Genomic DNA, 21,949 nt, shown 5'->3' with positions numbered 1-21,949 from the left:
GTATCAGAATGCAGTTTGCAGTTTCAGGTTGCACCTGTGCAAGTTCGAAATGCTTTAGCTGAGCCCTGCAGATGGATGTTCTCCGTGTTTCAAATAACACTGCAGGCTGGAGAAATGTCATAAATATATACACTTATAATCCCCATCGCGCTTTTAAGTGGGGTCCTAACCGCTCACTATTTCTTCACCAAACTTGGCACATAGATAGATCTGGTGGTGTACTGGTGCCTTTGAGTAGTTTTGGAATTCTGAATAAAATATTTTTGGCATTTCCATGGCAACAAGTTTGACTTAGCCTGAAATTTGTGGTTATGCTCTTTACTGTAGCTGAACTCTAAAACCGTTCAATGTTCGATGCCGTTCTCAGAGGCATCATGTATTCAGGAGAAATGTCAGAGAAAGGGACCTAGGGTGGAACAAGTATTTGTATGGTGCTGACAAAACTGTCATAATCAGGGACCTGAACCCATGACCAGAAGAGCATCACAACTAAGGGACATAACTCCAGCTTTTCTGTTTGCTTATGATACTGTCTGGAACATTATGGTTTGAGGCAGCTCCTTGGTGCTCTCTGCTCCAGTGACCCGTGAAGATCCAGGATAGAATTGATCTTCAGTAACCCATGCTTGTCGTAAGAGGCGACTTATCGGGATCAGGTGGTCAGTCTTGCTGACTTGGTTTACACATGTCATTGGTTCTCTATTTTGTCGATCGATGCTCGTGCTGTTGATCACTGGATTGTCTGGTCCAGACTCAATTTTTTTTCAGACTGCAGCCATATAGCTGGAATATTGCTGAGTGTGGCGTAAAACTAAACTCACTCACTCTCTGCCCCAGTATGATGTCTGTATATTCTGTGTGGGCTCTATGCTCTGTATGCTCTATACTCTGTATGCTCTATACTCTGTATGCTCTTGGGGTACATTCAGTTAAGATATAGTTGTGGTTGTGTAAACATTGTTGCCAACTAATGGAATTATTATTTGACATGGTTACGTCACATGTTAATACAGATCTTCAAGCCTTTGGGTATAGCTCAATGTCTTCCTTTAAAGAATAGAGTATTCTTACCATTGTTCCAGTGTAACGTTGACGTTGATCAATATATGTTGATCCACTCTTACATACCTTTCATCACAATATGGCTGATTGTCAATAAAGTCGCCTTCAAAGCTTTTAAGGAAATCAATCATACCTAGACTGAGGCCAATTCTTTAATCAGAAAATTGTCTTTGTACGAATTTGTCAGATGAAACATGCAGTTCTTTGTAAACTAAATTGGAGTTTGTTCTCCAAATCCTCACTGATCTCAATATGCTCTCTATGTTCAGTTGACACTATTCTCTGTGTGCTATATCAATATGTATTTATGAATGAAAGAGATAATTATGTCAAATGTAAAAAGGGGACTTTTATAAGAACCAGTCATTACAAGAAAGTCCTACCAAAAAAAATGGGTTGTACAATATACATAACATATGGAAATTGGAATATATTTTTTGTAAAGTAGATTTAATTTTGTTTGTTTTTGTTGTTTGTAGTCTTATGCAATAATAAATAAATCTTGCCAATATTTTTTTAATATTGTTTATCATGTTTTACCTGTCTTTTAACGGACCGTCCGCCCGGAGAGCGGAAGGTTGACCGCTTATCTTTGGGGTATTCAATGCGGCACATTATATTTAGCATATAAGAGTTTATATTCATGTTTTACCTCACCTCACCTGTCTTTTTAACTCAGCTCTGTACCCAATGTTTGGATCCATGAAAGGATCTAAACCAGTAGCTGATTCAGATAATTCAATACGTAGCCATGGCAACCAAACAGACTTAGGAAAATACACTATTGATGAGATAACTGGAGTATTGTATTGTTTCACAGTCCCTGAACCATATTAATTTCCCTCCTACCCAGCCATTTAGCCCTAAATGAAACAACATTATTTTCCTCAGTTTCTGGATCTCTCATCTCACTGGGGTTCCTATTCAATTAAAATGAAGTTATTTGTTTCTATAAAAATTATATATTTTTGGGACTAGGTTTAGTATATCATGTCTCCATCGTCAGTTGATACTTGAATGTTTTGTATAGAATATGTTCCTGAGTGAGTGAGTGAGTTTAGTTTTACGCCGCACTCAGCAATATTCCAGTTATATGGCGGCGGTCTGTAAATAATCGAGTCTGGACCAGACAATCCAGGAATCAACAGCACGAGCATCGATCTGCGCATTTGAGAACCGATGACGTGTCAACCAAGTCAGCGAGCCTGACCACCCGATCCCGTTAGTCGCCTCTTACGACAAGCATGGGTTACTGAAGGCTCATTCTAACCCGGATCTTCACGGGTATATGTTCCCGAGGGATGGTGGCGTGGTGTGTTGGTCCAGGCCGTCTCTGGGCACGCCTCCAACCCGCATCTTCTCTAGTTAGGAACTGCGTAGGAGAGAGGGACAGGAGAGGACGTGAAATTTACGGAGACATAAATGTGTGAAATGCTGCACTTCCCCATTAGTTTTAAGACAAGAAATAGACATTCCATGCACCAAAACATCCTCGATAATCTTCCGATAAATCTCCACTATACCCTGGATGCATCTACGGCTCGGCCCGATGATTTTATTACCTTCCTTTGCTGGCTCCGCATTCTCATAGTAGCCAATCAGATAAGCCGCCGTTACAACCGAGCTTGCCAATGTCAACAAAGATAGCGGTCGTAGCCGCGAAAGTTTGTTCGCAGTGCGACTCAGATTTGGGGGGAAAATATACATACAAATTGACAGGTCTGAAATCTTAAAAAAATATATGCAAAAACTCCTTCTACCTCTTTCAGAGTACCTCTGCAACAATATATTATTTTGTTGCCAAGTTTTAGCGGTTAGGTAATTTAAAAAGCGAAAGTGAGTTGTGATTGGTACGCTCAACTTCCCAGCACAGACACCTGATTGGATAAAAAAGCCAACCAAGGGATGAAATACAATCATCGGGCCTAGCCGTAGATGCATCCAGGGTTCAGTGGAGATTTATCGGAACGTATACCCTGGAGATTATCGAGGATGGCACCAAAACTGATCCCACTGATTTGTTTCTGTATGCAGTAAACCGGGATTTCTGCTAGGATTGGCAAAAGCCAAACAAGGGAATTTGGCCCAAAAATTAAGCTTCAGGTATATCAACCATTCGATGTATATCGTTCAGTAACGGCCCCTTCCACTGATTTACCCATATATAGGAAACCGGCGCCCAGATCTCCCAACAGTTCGTAGTAGTTTGTCATTCGTAAGTCAAACTTATAAATGGCGTGGATGTCGTGACACTACGAAGTCGTATATCTGGACCCAGCTTGATAGAAGCATCATGTGGATATAAGGATGCAAGCCACTAAAACCCAAACTCAACCGCGGTTTACTCTATATACTTTCAGAGACTAAGTCTAACACTCGGATGTGAAGTAGGAACATCTGTTGCTCGATGCGTGGGTGGCCCAATTGTCTGAGGCGCTGGTCTCCGTGCGAACTCGTGTCCCCTGGGTAGGCTGGAAACCTTTGTCTATGGGTTCGATTCCCGGTCTGTCCCAGTTATCTTTTTACTTTTGTCAGCACCACACCCATCCATCCTAAATCCCCCCCCTCACACACACACACATGCATAAATACATTTGTATAGCCAATATTCAGCTCAGCTACTCTATAAGGCAGCTCATGGATGTCAATTTCAACGGCGGGGCAGTGGGTTAGCCTAATGGTTAAAGCGTTGGCTCGTCACGCCGAAGACCCGGGTTCGAATCCCCACATGGGCATGTGTGAAGCCCATTTCTGGTGGCGTAAAACCAAACTCAGTTAGTCAGTCAATTTCAACGGCACATCGTATTTTCAATCTCACTTCTCTGGGGATCATACAACTCGTGCAGCCATTAGGCGCATTACGTTAATGTGGCTTTCCCATCACGTGGTAATTGTCGAAGATCTGTATCACATCGGACTTTCCTGCCACATCAAGCTGAGACGTTGAGATGTAACTGGACCACTCTTCAAAACAGTGTTAAACCAAACTCACTCACTCCACACACAGAAGGATTCAGCTAAATTCAGAGAAGCTTTGAACTATTTTAATGACACTTTTGAAACGCTTGCCCTGAGAAAGAAATATTGTCGCGAAAAGAACTTACATCAGTCCAGTCTATCCATGTGAACTCGTGGAGAGTACTACATCAGCCAATTTATCTGAAAAAAGATTGATTGATAAAGACATTGACTATCAGAAGACATTGATCAACTTGCCTCTCCTGTTGAAGAACATTGATCAACTTGCCTCTCCTGTTGAAGAACGAACGTACGAACGAATGTGTTCATTGATGAAAGTGGGCCCAAGATTTACTTGATCCGTAAAATGACTTCCTTTTTAAATTTCCGTGAACCACTGAGTCGTCAAACAATTTCCAATCTCAATCTATATGAAACAGAATCGGAGGCCAGGTGAGCCTGTGTTGTAATAGGGACGGTGGGGTAGCCTAGTGGTTAAAGCGTTCCCTCGTCACGCCGAAGACACGGGTTCGATTTCCCACATGGGTACAGTGTGTGAAGCCCATTGCTGATGTCCCCCGCCGTGATATTGCTGGAATATTGCTAAAAGCGGCGTAAAACCATACTCACTCACTGTGTTGAAATATGACATGGCATGTCAAGCTGGCTTTTCAAGGTCAGTTTGTTGTAGGTATGGGAGGTGTAGATTTGGTAATATTCATATCTTTCCGCATCATTTATTTGATGGAAAGTTCTTGATCATAATTGGTATGAACGTTAGAAACGTTTGTTGTTTAAAGCCGTACGTTGGCTACATGACGACGGTCTGTATATATAATCCAGTCTGGACCAGACAATCCAGTGATTGACATCATGCGCGTCGGTCATGAAGCTTTATTGAGGCTTAAATGGGTAGGTACTAGGTCTATAGCATTTATAAATACTTCAATAAACTTAAACAAATGGAAAAAATAATCCAATATACTTCAACTTAAGGCTAGAAACTAGTCTTCTAAACCACATCACCTGTGCTGGTATTAACCAAATCAATTCTCATTTCGCTTCTCATTCCAGATTTTTACATCACCCAGTGTTTTTTAATCCCTTAAAGTCACAATACCACCACATCAACTGACTGACTGACTGACTGACTGAGTTTGGTTTTACGCCGCTTTTAGCAATATTCCAGCAACATCACGGCGGGGGACACCAGAAATTGGCTTCACACATTGTACCCATGTGGGGATTCGAACCCGGGTCTTCGGCGTGACGAGCCAACGCTTTAACCATTAGGGTACCCCACGGCCCCCAACCACATCAAAGGGATTATACTAAAACTAACCATTCTGCTTCCCAGGATTACCCCGCTGGTATTAACGTAACGTCAGTATGGTTGGTAGTGTGGGTCGTTAGATACTCTGAACAAACAATATATCTGAGACAACAATAAACAAGTACTTACAGCCGTCCCGCCAGTCTTGGGGGCTGAAATAGCAAGATTTGACGGGTACAAGTGAACGTGGCAAAACAAGTAATGACATACGTACTCTTAATACCAGTAATCACACAAAATAAAAATTCTTTGTTTTATCAGATGCAAGGTACAGCTCTCCACATACATCAGCAGTTGTCCAACTGTCGATTTATGACTTAAAAGCTTTCCTTCTTTCAAAGTATCTGTATATATTACGAAACGACCGAGTGTGTATATATTTTAAAGAAAGGAAGGATGCTATTACGTCACAAATCAACGTTTGACTGTGTGCATGTGTGTGTGCGTACGTGCGTGCTTGTATGTGTGCGCGCGCGTGTTGTGTGTGTGAACGCGCGCGCGTGTATATGTGTGCGTGCGTGCGCGTGAGTGAGTGAGTGCGTGCGCGCGTGTGTACATGAGTGCGCGTGCGTGCGTGCGCGTGTGTATAAACGTGTGTGTGTAAATATTAACACTCAATGGTCGCATATATAAAAAAGAGATGAAGTTGAAATAAGTTTGGCGAAAGTACAGACTGGTGCCAGTTATATTCGGACACCTGATGTAATTTCCATATACTTACATGTTATTTCAGTGTAGCATAAATAATTTTCATGAAGTGAGTTTAGGATGGATCTTTGTAAAATTTGACAGGCAAATTTGAAATCATCTCTGCTCTGTGCACATAATTTCAGTTCAATTTTCCTCCCAGTATTTAACTAATGACATCACATTTAACAACTTACGCATGGTTCCACAATGCACAATCACATATCATACATTTTGGGTTATGTAGAGACCATAACCACTCCAAAATACATAAATGTGTTTGGTCCCTCTGAGTGGTACCAAAAATTTGTATGGCTCATGGCCTAATAGGCCGCCATGTTAAAGGACTTCACGGCACTGTACATATGTTGATTACATTGTTGCCATTCGATAAATAAGCAACGGAAAATTAAACAGAAATTGTGTGATTGTAGGTAAGATGATTCCTCACAAATGTGCAAAATGTGACTTGGATCTTACGAAAATTAAATTTATGGAAATTATTTATGCTACACTTAATTAATATGTAAGTCTATGGCACGGGTCTATATACGCCATAAATATACGCATCCAAACATGTGATCCGGTTTGGGGTATATTCAGGAAGCAGGAGTCAGGTTGTACGTAACGTAAATAGACTCCCAGACTAGAAAACGGGTTGTGTTGGGGTTGTCATGCTGGGTCCACAGGATGTGAAAGAACTGACTGACTGAGTTTGGTTTGACGCCGCTTTTAGCAATATTCCAGCAACATCACGGCGGGGACACCTGAAATGGGCTTCACGCATTGTACCCATGTGGGGATTCGAACCCGCGTCTTCGGCGTGACGAGCCAACGCTTCAACCATTAGGCTACCCCATGCCCTGTGAAAGAAGGTTGGTTGGTTTGTTGTTTAATGCTGCACTCTGCTGCGGTCTGTAAATAATTGAGTCTTGACCAGACGACCCAGTGATCAACAGCATGATCATCGATCTGCGCAACTGGGATACGATGACATGTGTCAACCAAGTCAGCGAGTCTGACCACCCGATACCGTTAGTAGCCTCTTACGACAAACATTAGGTACTGAAGACCAATTCTAACCTGGAACTTCACGGGCAGGTGAGGGATGGGAGACGGAAGGGTGGTGGGATGTGTCGGGTGGAGTGAGTGAGTGAGTATGGTTTTACGCCGCTTTTAGCAATATTCCAGCAATATCACGGCGGTGGACACCAGAAATGGGCTTCACACATTGTACCCATCAGGGCAATCGAATCAGGGTGTTCGGCGTGACGAGCGAACGCTTTAACCACAAGGCTATCCCAACGCCCCTGTGTCGGGTGGGATGCTCTGTGTGTGTGTGTGTGTGTGTGTGTGTGTGTGTGTGTGTGTTATTGACTCTGTCTCACGTGGCATTAGATCACACACTTACTGCATCTGACGCCGGCGTCCTCATCGTGCTTGCAGTTGTGGCTGCCCCAGTGGACGACGCCAAAGTATCGTGGGCAGATGGCGATGTTGCTCTCAGTGCCGTTACAGCTGGGGTCGTCGATCCAGATTGGGCCAGTACCGCCCCCAAAGGCTTTAATGGGAGTCGACTTCCCGGGGCTGAAGTACGTGTATGGGGATGTCGTTAAATAGACGTAGGAATGACGTCTAACAGACATAAGAATAACGCAAACAGACATAACAATGACGTCAAACAGACATAGGAATAACGCAAATAGACATGGGAATGACGTCAAACAGACATAGGAATAACGCAAGCAGACATAGGAATGACATCAAACAGACATAGGAATAACAGACATAGGAGGGATGACGTCTAACAGACATAGGAATGACGTCAAAAAACATAGGAATAACATCAAACATACATAGAAATGATGCGAAAAAGTCAGGGGAGTGACGTCAAACAGACATAGGAATGACGTCAAACAGACGTAGGAATGACGACAGACAGACAGGAAAGACGTCAAACAGACATAGGAATAACATCAAACAGCCATAGAAATGATGATGCGAACAGGCAGGAAAAGGGTTAAACAGCACAGGGGGCATAGAGTGACGTCAAACAGACATAGAAGAGACACCAAACAGACAGGGGAGTGACGTCAAACAGACATAGGAATGACGTCCAACAGACGTAGAAATGACGACAGACAGACAGGAAAGAGCAAACATCAAACAATAATGAAATACTAAAATTGACTCCGATATTGTAACAATCCTTATGAGGTTAACACAAAAACAGAATCCGGAAAACAGGACTCTTATCCTCAGATTCTGACCTGTCGTCGTATCCCAACATCCTGCATACCACCCTGGCGGCGTTGTCGTCCCATGTGTCGTCACAGATGGTGCCCCATTGGTTGTCATGCAAGATCTCGACCCTACCCTCCAAGTGAGACAACCCCCCGCTCAGCCGGATACCGTTTGTCAGCTCTGTGGAAAGACAGTGAGTGAGTGATGTGCTATGCTGCTATACAGCACCAGTAACATCAAAGCATACCTGAGGGAAAGCGATGCAGCTTATCATCAAACATCAAGGCATACCTGAGAGGACTGACTGAGTTTGGCTCTACCTACGCCGCTTTTAGCAATATTCCAGCAACATCACGGCGGGGGACCCAAGAAATGGGCTTCACACATTGTACCCACGTGTGGATTCGAACCCGGGTCTTTAGCGTGACGAGCCAACGCTTTAACCACTAGGCTACCCCACCGCCCCATACCTGAGAGGAAGTGAAGCAGGTTATCATCATATGCTTTAGGTGTATTGATACGGTTGTGCCTGGCAGTGGTCGCAAATGTAGCGAAACGAAACCACAATCAGCGGATCCTGGCACGGCAAGGGAGACTATGGACGTCAGGCTAAGTAACTCGACGCCGTTTCCGCTCAAAACGTAAAAGTAACTCTGAGTCTACAAATCTTGGCATGACAACTATTTTCTGTATGAACATTCATACAACATTACAGTATATATCAATGCACAGTTGTGTACGGTGGCCGAGTGGTGGGCTGTTTGCCGTTGTTATGCTGAGTTCGGGTTCCTCGTGGAAAGGCTTTGGTTATTTTAAAAAAACAACCAAAAGCCATACAGATATTTTAAGATGGGACACTAAATGGACGGGTTTCGCCTCTTATTAAATCAAGGGGCGATGGGGTAGCCTAATGGTTAAAGCGCTGGCTCGTCACGCCGAAGACCCGGGTTCGAATCCCCACATGGGCACAATGTGTGAAGCCCATTTCTGGTGTCCCCGCCGTGATGTTGCTGGAATATTGCTAAAAGCGGCGTAAAGCCAAATTCAGTCAGTCAGTCAGTCAGTCTTATTAAATCAAACTGAACATATAAACGTATTCACAAAAGTGTTTTGGTTCTTATAATTGTTGACGAAGGTATTCATAAGAACTCATCTTAATTTCATGTTTGCATTTATGAATTTAAACACTGGTAAATGTCACTCTGCATTCTACGTTGTGTACACTGGATCGTTGGGGTAGTCTAGTGGTTAAAGTGTTCGCTCGTCACGCTGAAGACCCAGGTTCGATTCCCAACATTGGTCTAATGTGTGAAGCCCATTTCTGGTGTCCCCCACCGTGATATTGCTGGAACATTGCTAATAGCGGCGTAAAACTAAACTAAACTAAAACCCAAATGCGACCTCAACAAACCACTCACACACGTTGTGTTCACAAAGATGTTTCCTTCGTGTCTCCATAAACGCAAAATATAGAATTAAGTTTTTAAAAGTTTCAATAAGGACGTATCCTGCTACAAGACGCCATGACGACTTCCCACAGTTGCAATGTCGGTAGATTTTGATCCAATATGGCCTCTGCTCACCTATCTTCTGTGTCCAGGTAAACGTGCCGACGTCTGGCTTGCAATGCTTCTTGGAGTCGCCTTGTTTCTCCGTCCCCGCGGTGTAGCACGCGCCGTCGATGTAGCAGGTGCCCGTCTGGGGACATAACAGGGAATAGTTAGTGTACACAGTGTGAAGTACAAACTGTAGTGTCTGCAGCAGAGATGGACTAGAATACCCAGATTAAAGTGTATGCAGTGTTTGCCCTTAACCCTGAAAAGCGGCCGTACCTAAGGACCCAGGCCCCGTTCCTCAAACTGATCGTAGCGCTACTACTGTCGTAAGTCTATGTTAAAGTATGGGATCGTAGCGCTACGACTGTCGTAAGTCTATGTTAAAGTATGGGAGCTACGATCATCATGGCACTACGTTAACTTTAAGGTGTGCGTGCGTGCGCGCGCAGGGGTGCGCACCCTCCCTTTTGTCCTGAAAGTGTGTTAAATGACAATTGAAACTCCCGTGAGAATGAAGTGTGCACACCTCCTTTTCAAGAGTGTGCACCCCCTCTTGCTCAAAAAGCTGTATCCGCCCCTGTTGTTGTTCCTGATAAGAATATGTAGGCCTCTATATTTTAATCTGGAAATAATACTCTTAGTTATTGGGGATGAAAAAGCTGTCGGCCATAAGGACCTACAGAAAACAAAAGTTGTGGTTCCAGGTGTTTTTCAGTCGGCTTCGGGCCTAAGGACCGACGTTAATTTCGAACGTTGAGTGTGTGAAGTTAGGGTTAGAGCTTATGGAATAGTGTGTGTAGTACGATTTATATACACTGTGCGGAGTATACTCAGACTAAAGTTTGTGAAGTATACGCAAGGTATAGTGTGTATACTCTATCCATAGTGTGCGAAGCTGGGAGTATATCAGGGGAGACTACTGAGGGGGAAACAACTATAGCGATAGTGATAGTCTATTGTGACCAACTATTGCAATAGTGTTTTACTCCTTGAATTGTCTCATTTGAAGTCATTTCCAAAATAAATATACAGTATATATTAAATAAAAAGTTGAAGTAGTTTCAGTCTCTTTTTATGAGTGACAAGAAACCCAGATCAAGTAAATACAGTAATTAAAACATAAAGTCACAGAAGCTGCAAGACTAAACCCAAACATCCTGCATGTTGCGCTGTACATTTATCAACGGAAATCAATTACTAAACTATCGATAGTCACACCAAGTATCGATGTATCGATAGCTTTTCCTTTCTACCATCGATTAATTGCTGTCGGAGACTGAACAATTGCAATCCATCGACAGTTTGATGCATCGTTACAGCCCTTGGGTATATACAGTGTGAGTGAGTGAGTGAGTGAGTCAGTTAAGTTTAGTTTTACGCCGCACTCAGCAATATTCCAGCTATATGGCGGCGGTCTGTAAATAATCGAGTCTGGACCAGACAATCCAGTGATCAACAGCATGAGTGTCGATCTGCGCAATTGGGAACCGATGACATGTGTCAAGAAAGTCAGCCAGTCTGACCACCCTATCCCGTTAGTCGCCTCTTACAACAAGCATGGGTTACTGAAGGCCAATATTCTAACCCGGACCTTCACGGGTGTATGTATATGAAGTGTACAGAGTATACCTAGTGTGAAGTGTGTGAAGTACGGACTTTTAAGTAAAGATTGACTATTGTGTCGTGGTATCATCCGGATGACACAGTTTCTCTGTGAGTGAGTGGGTGAGTATGGTTTTACTCCGCTTTTAGCAATATTCCAGCAATATCACGGCGGGAGACACCCGAAATGGGCTTCACGCATTGTACCCATGTGGGGAATCGAACTCGGGTCTTCGGCGTGACGAACGAAGGCTTTAACCATTAGGCTACCCCACTGTCCCGTTTCTCTGTGAAGCTGTAATACATGCATATGAAACAAACCCTAAATACACAAACTGAACAAATCCATGATACATAAAATCCACATGATCTGTCTGTGTCACATGGTACCTTGAGAGTACAGGTCTCTGTGGTGACGTTGCAATGATGGCACCGGGAGTCGTGGGCCACGAAGGTGAAGTTGCTGCTGTAAGATTTGCCGTTGTTAGTGACGGCCACGTGGTAACCATGGAGACCGAGAGCAAAAAGGGTGGACGCCATGTTCGTCGCCGCCGGGAAGTCGCACTTCACCTGTAACAGATGAAGTGTGAGTGAGTGGGTAGATGACGGCGTGGATAAGTGAGTGACCTAGTGTGTGCCCTGGTGGATGGGTGAGTTGGTGGTTAAGTGTGTTAGAGAGCTGCGTAAGTGCGTAAGTTGTTGAGTGCGTGCCTGAATGAGTGCGTACGTTGTCGAGTGCATGACTGCGTGGCTGTGTGAGTGCATAAGTTGTTGAGTGCGTGAATGAGTGCATAAGTTCTTGAGCGCGTGAGTGAGTGAGTGAGCGCGTACGTTGTTGAGTGCGTGGCTGAGTGGGTGCTTAAGTTGTTGAGTGCTTGTGTGCGTGTCTGAGTGAGTGTGTGCGTTGTTGAGTGCATGGCTGAGTGAGTGCATAAGCTGTTGAGTGCGTGAATGAGTGAGTGTGTACGTTGTTGAGTGCGTGAGCGCGTGGCTGAGTGAGTACGTGAGTTTTTGAGTGCGTGAGTGAGTGAGTGCATAAGTTGTTGAGTGCGTGAATGAGTGAGTGCGTACGTTGTTGAGTGTGTGCCGGAGTGAGTGCGTACGTTTTTGAGTGCATGAGTGCGTGTCTGAGTGAGTGCATAAGTTGTTGAAAGGGTGAGTGCGTGAATGAGTGAGTGCGTACGCTGTTGAGTGCATGAGTGCGTGTCTGAGTGAGTGCATAAGACGTTGAAAGGGTGAGTGCGTAAATGAGTGAGTGCGTACGTTGTTGAGTGCATTTGTGCGTGCCTGAGTGAGTACGTATGTTGTTGAGTGCATGTCTGAGTGAGTGCATAAGTTGTTGAGCGCGTGAATGAGTGCATGAGTTTTGAGTTTTTAGTGCATGAGTGCGTGAGTACATAAGTTGTTGAAAGGGTGAGTGCGTGAATGAATGAGTGCGTACGTTGGTGAGTGCTTGACTGCGTAAATGAATGAGTGCATAAGTTGTTGAGTGCGTGAATGAGTGAATGCGAACGTCGTGGAGTGCGTGAGTGAGTGAGTGCGTACGTTGTTGATTGCGTGGCTGAGTGAGTGCATAAGTGATTGAGTGAATGCGTGAGTGAGTTTTCATCACCTTACCATTCTACGAAGGTGTATCAAGTACAACTTTCAAACACATTGCTTTAAATAGGTAGGTGGTTGAGTGCGTGCGTGCGAGCGTGAGAGGGTGGGTGAGTTTTCACCATCTTCAGTGCCCTTCTACATATGTGTACCATTGATTTGAATGACTGGGCGGTTGAGAGAGATTGAGTGATGGTTGGGTGGATTGATGAGTTTTTACCAAGCCTTTCCACTGATAAATAGCAGGTCTTTGAACAGATATCATGAAGAAAATACAACGCTATAAGTGTACCCATCCTCACAAAAACCGTTCACCTGTTTGAAGTTTTCAAATTCTGCAGCTACGTCGATTGCCCTCGCGTCCACCTGGACGACCTTCTCGCTCACCTAGAACAGGAAGATGATACTGTACGAATATCACCTCATTTCTATTGTTTAAGATAGGACTATCCCAGGATGTCTCATTTAAAATATTACCAAGACATCGTCTTTCCAAGTTATCAGATATAACACCAGCTAACGTCTGGGCTAGTACAAGCAGCCACACATACACGCGCACGCACGTCGTCATATGAGCGAAATATTCTCAAGTGTGACGTTAAACCCCATTTCACCTCACCGTCAGTCGCCTCTTACGACAAGCATGGGTTTCTGGGCCCAGATTTTCGAAGCTCTCTGAGCACTAAGATAGTCGTAGGTGCGATACATTAACATTAACTTACGACGATCTTAGCGCTAAGCGAGCTTCGAAAATCTAGGCCCTGAAGACCAATTGTAACCCGGATCTTCACACAGATATGGGGTCTGTTATTAGAACTTTAAGGTTTCAAATGTAATTCCCTGAAGCAAACATCAACAAACCTTTGAGGCAGGGGTGGTGGTGGGTTGGGGGTAAGTTAAGTGGCTAAAGCGTTCGATCGTCTCGGCTCGGGGTTTATTCATAACAAGGATACAATGTATGGAGTAAGTTTTTTGGTGTACCTGCTTTGTCAGCCAACCTGATATCGTCTTCCTGAATTCAGCTGAGACACCTCAAGGTAGATGTTAGGATTTGAAATTTGAAATGTCATATTTATGTTTCAAGTTTGACATTTTGGTTTGAACAGACTATGCCACAGCGTGTCCCTCGTTTCATGAGGAAGGAAGCTGGTCGTGAAGATCCCGGTTAGAATAGATCTTCAGTAACCCATGCTTGTCATAAGAGGCGACTACCGGGATCGGGTGGTCAGACTCGCTGACTCGGTTGACACAACGCAGCGTCAAACAAGCAAACAAACAGGAAGGAAGCCCGAAGCCACATTGCTGAAACTAACGAACATGGACATGGTCTCTACGAACCAGCGCAAATATGAGATTTGAACCCACGATCGTAGGTTAGCCGTAGGGACGCACTTCATCACAGTGAATGAGGCCAACGCGTTGGTAATTGCAGAGATGACAGAATCGTTGACAACATCACCTACCAGGATCTCAGTGATGCGGCACTTCAGGCCGGTGGAGTTGTAGAAGTTGTCTCCGTATACGTAGGTGGCGAGACACGTGCTGTTGGCGACGTCACACAGCCCGTCACGTGACAGTCTCGTGACACGTGGTGGTACGTTCAAGTTGACTGCACAGTCATCTTCCACGAACCCAGAGTTGCACGTGCAAACACCTGGATACATATTTCACCATACTGATGACAACATAAATGTGCACGTCTATAGCATAGCGCAAAACACAAAGCAATGATGATACTTTTGGTATGATGGAGTGATACTAGCTTGCCCGTGTCCACCACATACATCAGTACATACCATACCTCTAACACTGTGCCCGCACATAAAGACACACGCACGCACACACACACACATGTTTAATACTTTACATTTGTTGCGCTTCTAAAATCCACCTAAAAGAGGCCACTAGCCCAAATGCGCGCAGTGGCGATAAGGACAAATCATGCGCAAAACCATTTACCATGACTAGAAGGTTAACAGTCATATAACCATCTTATCCTACTTGGTACCCATCCACTGCTGGGTGAATAGAGGCAATTTTGAAGAAACTCACTTGCCTAAAGTGAGACCACGGTGTCATGTGTGCTTCATTTAGAGTCCTAGAAACTCTCAAGAGTCCAGCGGCCAAACACGGTCAACCATCCAAGGAATCTCCGTGACCAACATTCCTTATCTTCAGCTGATTTGTGACCTGGTCTCCATACACTAAACCACATCTTACCTCTATATACTGTGCCCGTGTACACACATCGGGACATACCTTACCTTTCACGGGGCGGCGGGGTAGCCCAATGGGTAAAGTGTTCGCTCGTCAAGCTGAAGACCCGGTTCGATTCCCCACATGGGTACAATGCATGAAGCCCATTTCTGGTGTCCCCCGTCATGATGTTGCTGGGATATTGCTAAAAGCGGCATAAAACCAAACTCACTTACCTTTCACACAGTGCCCGTTTCCACTGCATTCATTTGGACATTTGGCTTCTTGAAGGATAGCGTCTCCCACTGACATCGTCGTCCCCGGCTGCGTCTTCTCCCACACCTCCGTGTCGACGTCGAGGACGTTGATGCACTGTCCCTTGATCAGTTCCAGAGCGATCGGCACCCAGTCTGTGGTCCCGGTCAGCTGTCAAAGACAGGTGGCATGTATTCTACACCATTCGAATTGGTCTTCAGTCTACCCATGCTTGTCATACGGGATCGGGTGGTCAGGCTCGCTGACTTGGTTGACACATGTCATCGTATTCCAGTTGCGTAGATTGATGCTCATGCTGTTGAACACCGGATGGTCTGGTCCAGACACGATTATCTACAGACCGCCGCCATACAGCTGAAATATTGCTGAGTGCGGCGTAAAACAACAAACCATACCTTGTCATACATCTATGGGAAAACGTTTGCTTGTTGTCTATTGTGATTTCACAGCGTTCGTTAAACGATCGAGACTGAACCAGACAACCCAGTGATTAACATCATTAAGAATCGATCTACAGTTTCAGTCGCTTGTTTGCTTAGTAAAGATTCAGTTTTACAACCCGCCGAGATTTAGCTGGAAAAGTGCCGACTGCGGCGTTAACCTACATTCACTTACTTAAGTGAGCCAGTGAGTTTAGTTCTACGCCGCTTTTAGCAATATTTCAGCAATATCACGGAGGTGGACACCCGAAATTGGTTTCACACATTGTACCCATGTGGGTTAGTTTTTACGCCGCACTGAGCAATATTCCAGCTATGTGGGGAATCAAACCCGGGTCTTCGGCGTGAGGAGCGAACGCTTCACCCCACCGCCGTCCTATCTTTGACTGTAATTTGACTTGTCTGTTTGTTAGGGGTATTCAACTGTTACAGGCAACCATAGAACATTCATAGAGTGTTAAGAGGACGTGTAGTTACTACAGTAGCAGAGTCGACGTTAACGACGACACTTACCACGACGTCGGCAGCACAGTCGTCGAGGACGAGGTCAATTGTAACGTCAGGTAACTCCACACACTTGTTGAAAGAGCGGAATTGACGGAATATCTCCAGACATTTGGCACGTGCGGAAGCCGTTGTCCAGGTGCTTCGTGCCACGCGCTGAGAAAAGAAAAGTGGGGACTGTTCCAGTTTGGCTCTAAACCGGTCCCGATGTAGGGATACTCAGTCATACTCAGGTTCAAGATTCAATCAAAGACACAGCAACTTTATGGGATTCGGGTCGGCGGTGATGTTTATATGTTAGATTTAGTTCATTGTGCGCTTGTTTGCATGAATGCGCCCAGCGCGTTTACTCTTTTAGGTAGACAGGGGGCCACACAAATTAAGGTTCAAGGTTCAAGGTTCAAGGTACAACGTAGACACAGCAACTATATGGATTGCTGTTCCATCTAGTGTGTCTTCGTGTGTGTTCATGCTTGCACTTAAAATGATTTTTGAAAACAAATTTCTTAGTATGTCAGTAAAATGTTACCTTTTTGTAAAACATGTCAGCAAATGATATAGTGTACAGACTTAAATAAGGGAAACGCGCACAAGGGCTGTAACGGGTAACCTGGATACCTGGGACGGGTGGCTAATGAATTGGACCCGGGTATTAGGGGTGGGTATTGCACAGAATTTTCATATTGTAATATATTGCGATGCGAAAGCATGTTTTGCGATATGTATTGCAATATATTGCCTGAAGTATTTTTAAACAAAATACTACTTACAAGCGAGTTAATGCTTGATTTATAGAGCAAAAACACAACAAAATCACTATGCTTGATTAAGCTTTAATAACAACTTTTAATCATGATAAATTAAAAATGTGATGAATATTTGGCACAAATGAAACAAGGAAATATCCGAAGATTTCCGAGTGTTACGAAGTTTTCCGAATGCAAGTCAAAATACCGGTTTTCGATCAGCGTATCGCAATACGCATCGTTTTCATGTCTGAACCGGTAAATACCGGTAAACCGGTTATATTGCGCAGCCCTACCGGGTATACCCGTCTCAATACCCTGACCCGTTATGATCATGTGACTAAAGGATTCTACAATGTCATATGTTATTCTTTCATGATTAAAAGGTTGTATTGTCTTTGAAAATTTAGACATAATATGCAGTCACTGCTTTTGATTAAGATATTGAAAAACTCGAAATTTTAGCCTCCGATCTAAAGGATTTATTGCCATTTCTTGCAAATTTGGTGGTGGGGTACCCGGGTAGAAAATGTGGACCCGTCCCAGCCCTAATGCGCACGCTTGTAAACACCCTAGTCTGGTATGGAGCAGCTTATGCGGGTTATTATGAGAATTGATATTCGGAGCCGGAAGTGAGGTTTACACTTCTTAGATATCTTAGACGGTACAAAACTGGTTCCCAGTTCCCTTGCGCGTGCTAACTTGCGATATGCGAGACAGGGCCCAGCTTACTTCCGGTACCAGATTTCAGGTGACAAGCGTATATTCAAGAACCAGTTCTGGTTCCATATTGCGCGACCGCCAAATATGACTTTACTAGGCCGGACCAAGTGTACACCATACTTAGCTGTCACAGATGTTGACAGTCGTAACAGTTGGCTAATTTGGGGATGGTTAGAGCAGATTTGTTATTCCTGCAAGGATTATCGGTTCCTTACTGTCAACTTACAACCATCACGTTTTCACACCTTTTCGAAACGTTGTTTGTCACCGGAAGTACTAAGGTCTCGCGAAGTGCCGTGACCTACTTACGGGCCCTATTGTATTTTGAATGATGACATTTCTACATTGTCTAAATAATCTTCAATAAGGGAACACATCGTCTGAAGTCAGTCACGTGTGTCCCCATGTACCTTGACGGGAGGGGCGTCTACAACAACGTCATCACTGGGTTCGTGTTCCTCCATTAGATGCAGGTCGCGACGATGACGATGATCGCACGGTTTGGCCGTCCACTCGATGTTGGAGCAGTGGAAGGATTCCCTCCAGTCGCAGGTGACGTTGTTCACGAAGGCAGCTGTCCCAGGAATCCTGTTATTTCTGGCGCAGAGACACAGGTAGGGGGGAGGGTCCGCGACCCCCCGGGCTGCCTGGATGAACGCAGTACTACCCCCAACGTTACTATGGCTGCAAGCAAACAAGGCTTCAAACTTGGGGTGTGTGTGTGTGGTTTAATGTTAGCATATATTTCGAGATATGACATATGAGTATGGTTTGATGTGCCTTTAGCAGCAATGTAACAAACTCACGGCGGGGAATACCAGAAATGGGATTCACATTTTCTACCCATGTGAGGATTCGAACCCGGTCCTTCGGTGTGATGAGCCAACGCTTTAATCACTAGGCTGAGACCCTGCATCTACTTGAGGGAACATACGAGTGCCTAGTCGTCTTAGGTGTCGCATACTTCCCTTACCCTTAGTCGTTTCTTTAATATATGATTGTAAGTCCGAGTCTCAGATTCCTTCTGATGTTTCTTGGTCTGTTAGCACCATTCCGGTGCTCCTGGGTTACAGGAAACTGGTACATCGTCTTTAACTCAATCACCATGGATTCCTGTGATTGACTAGCCGTGAATGGTTAAAATTCTTTTGTAAGACAAAAAAACAACAAAAGACTGCAGAAACAAAATTCTGCAGACCCATATTCCAAAGTCCGCTTCAACGTTCATAATAAATTACAACCACCAATTCACAAGTTGTCCCTTTAATGTGTTTCTATGTTCTGGGTATATGGGGCAGTGGGATAGATTAATGGATAAAGCGTTCGCCCCTCGCTGGGTTCGATTGCCGAATGGGTTTTATGTGTGAAGCCCGTTTCTTGTGCCCCTGCCGTGGTATTGCTACAATATTGCCCCCCAAAATAACACCTAGTGGCAAGATTCGTCTCGTTGTTTGGTTGCAAGTATTGATTGACTGTCTATCTCCGTACCCCGACTGTATTGGAATATCAATAGAAGATTAGTCTAGCCAGGATTCGACTATTAACAGGTTGTAGAGATACAGCTTGCATACAGTCGACAGCCACAAACAAATAGCATACTTGTACAAAATAAATCGCCATTCTCGCTCTTGTATTTGTTTTCAACGTCGCACTGGCATTGTGCGAAATAGCTGGTAAAAAAAATCCAGTCGGGTCAAAATCTCCACAGTCACTGGCCCGACTGGCAAAGTTTTCAGTTTTTGTATTACAATGTATATCAACGTCGACTTGATAAGTTATAATAAACTCTTAGACCATGCAAAATTTGGTCGAGTCTCATATAAATATTTGACGACTTGACCAGAGAATCCAGTGATTTATATCGTAAGCAACGACCCACGCCTTGTAAGTATACGTGGACAACAATGAATCATCAGACCCGATCCATTTTGTTGAGTTTACGATTAAGGTTTATGGGGACCTATTCTCACCCGATATCCACCTGGGTCGTTCCCTTACAAAAGATGACACGATATTTAACAGAAACACGGAATTAAATCAAATCCCTCGCTCACTGCGAACAGACCCAGAAGCTAAACGTTGACGTACAGGAATAGCGTAGCCAGAGTTGAGTTGTCGTCTTGCCGTCTACCGTTGAAGTTCCCACACAGGCCTTCCGTGTTGCCGATGTCTGCTGGGGAGGCGAAGATCTGGATGTCAAGGAGGTTCAGGGAGGTGTAGGAGAACTCGACTTTCGTTCCAGTCGGCATAACAACCTAGACGAAAAAGTGCAACAATTAATGATAACCAAGGTACTTACGACGAAAGCAGATGCAAATGTAAGAGGTAATGCTCTTCTTTAATCCTTAATTCTCTGATTAAATACACTCTTCAAAGAAGGAGCGTGTAGGTGATTTTGAGAATAGTAGACTCACGTTGCAAAACAATATAAATATATTATTATTTCTTTCCAAAACGTCATCTGTGTGTGCTTGTTACCAGCTTCAGCACCGAAAAGCGGCAATTTTAAGTGTTCCCCTTGTTTCAGATGGGTTTGAATAAATAATCGCCAAAGCGACACCAAGAAAATATACAAAGCTAAATGCACGTGCAAGTAAGCGGAAAAGTATGCGGTATAGTATCGATCACTATAAAAAGGCAAACGTTGTGTTTAATTTTGTCATTCGTTTTGGCCTGGAAAAGAGGAAATCATCGTCGCCAATCGAAACATCGCCATAGGCCGCCTTGAAGAGGGGTGTGGGGAGGTTAAGAGGGAGGGGCGGGAGTCGCAGTCTGCAATTGGCTGATTAATCGTACTCGTATGCGATGGTGTCGTAAAGTCCGGAACTGGAACCTTAGAACTGAAGGCGAGTCTGTTTTATTGATGAATCACGATTCCTTCTCCATCGGCGAGATGGAAGACAGCGTGTTTATCGTCGGAGAAATGAATGTTTTGCCCCTAAGTGCATTCGGCAGGTCGACAGATTCGGTGGAGACAGTGTCATGCTTTGGGGTGTCATATCCGGCACACAAAGATCTGATTTAGTGGTGGTTCAGGGGAAGTTGACAGCATCAGTAAAGTCCTTGCACATCACATGCTTCCGATTATGGACCGACAGGAGAGTTGTTCCAGCATGACAACGCTACTTCATATACAACACGCGTCATGTTCCGCAACTTTGCCAATTCTAATGTCAATGTCTTGCCATGGCCTTCCCGATCACCAGATCTAAACCCGATAGAACACCAATGGGATGAACTCGATCAACGTGTACGTCAACGTCAAGACACTTCCACAAGTGGCCATCGCATTGCAGGAAGAGTGGGGAAGAATTCTGCAAGAGCGACTTCGTCGACTTATCTAGTCTGTGCCGAGACGAAGCCGACCAGAAATTGCTGCCAACGGTGGCCATACAAAATACTGACTTTGACGCCATCTTGTGGAATAAAGTAAACAGAAACACCAGCTGTTGTGTTGGCGAAGTCTTTGTCTATAGTCGTGTGAATTTTCACATTTACCATTGAAATTAATTGCTCATAAACTAACGCAATAAATTCTTCTAAAATGTCTTATGCGTTTCTTTTTTTTGAAGAGTGTATCAACACATTTGTGGGAGGTAGCCTAGCGACTAAATCGTTAGATCGTCTAGTCGAAGACTAGGGTGCTATTCCCAATAAAAGTACAATCATGTATGGAGTAAGTTTTGGGTGTCCCTGCACTGTCAGCCAACCTGATATCTTTTTCCCGAATTCAGCTGAGACACCTCGAGGTAGCTGTTAGTGTTGCATCCGTCTCTCTTGACGATCCACTGATTCATACATGCGTAAACCATAAACATGTCTTTGCCGGCGTGGATGGCGATTGCACAACTACAAGTACCGTATCTGCAAGTTTGTGTCTTGGTCATTACCTGGACACACAGAGAAATGGTGGACACCTTGAAACCCTCTTTCACATCAACTGATGACGTCACAAACATATCCACACTGAATAGGTAAGTCATAATTTTTACCGGTTAAAAATTTAAATTTAAAATATAAAAT

At 44.2% G+C, this 21,949-nt stretch overlaps 1 protein-coding gene across 1 annotated transcript in view; it reads right to left on the bottom strand.

Moving 5' to 3' along the window:
- Positions 1 to 4,162: 4,162 nt before the first annotated feature.
- The window catches only part of LOC124259898, a 31,599-nt gene continuing 13,812 nt past the window's right edge, over positions 4,163 to 21,949 (bottom strand). Inside the window, exons 11-23 of the mRNA XM_046694125.1 lie at positions 21,637 to 21,816; positions 20,015 to 20,181; positions 18,337 to 18,610; positions 16,467 to 16,613; positions 15,474 to 15,663; positions 14,505 to 14,695; positions 13,357 to 13,428; positions 11,833 to 12,012; positions 9,868 to 9,982; positions 8,311 to 8,464; positions 7,452 to 7,627; positions 5,483 to 5,505; positions 4,163 to 4,221 (exon numbers count right to left, since the gene is read on the bottom strand). Coding sequence (XP_046550081.1) covers positions 4,204 to 4,221; positions 5,483 to 5,505; positions 7,452 to 7,627; positions 8,311 to 8,464; positions 9,868 to 9,982; positions 11,833 to 12,012; positions 13,357 to 13,428; positions 14,505 to 14,695; positions 15,474 to 15,663; positions 16,467 to 16,613; positions 18,337 to 18,610; positions 20,015 to 20,181; positions 21,637 to 21,816 — 1,887 coding nt within the window. The 3' untranslated portion in view covers positions 4,163 to 4,203. The remainder of the gene's footprint in view (positions 4,222 to 5,482; positions 5,506 to 7,451; positions 7,628 to 8,310; positions 8,465 to 9,867; positions 9,983 to 11,832; positions 12,013 to 13,356; positions 13,429 to 14,504; positions 14,696 to 15,473; positions 15,664 to 16,466; positions 16,614 to 18,336; positions 18,611 to 20,014; positions 20,182 to 21,636; positions 21,817 to 21,949) is intronic.

This window comes from Haliotis rubra, unplaced genomic scaffold (genome assembly GCF_003918875.1).
Source record: "Haliotis rubra isolate DU_JTF1 unplaced genomic scaffold, ASM391887v1 Scf740, whole genome shotgun sequence".
In the NCBI taxonomy this organism is placed as follows: domain Eukaryota; kingdom Metazoa; phylum Mollusca; class Gastropoda; order Lepetellida; family Haliotidae; genus Haliotis; species Haliotis rubra.
The sequence above is the reverse complement of the archived record's forward strand: the minus strand, read 5'-3'. Positions and strand labels throughout refer to the sequence as shown.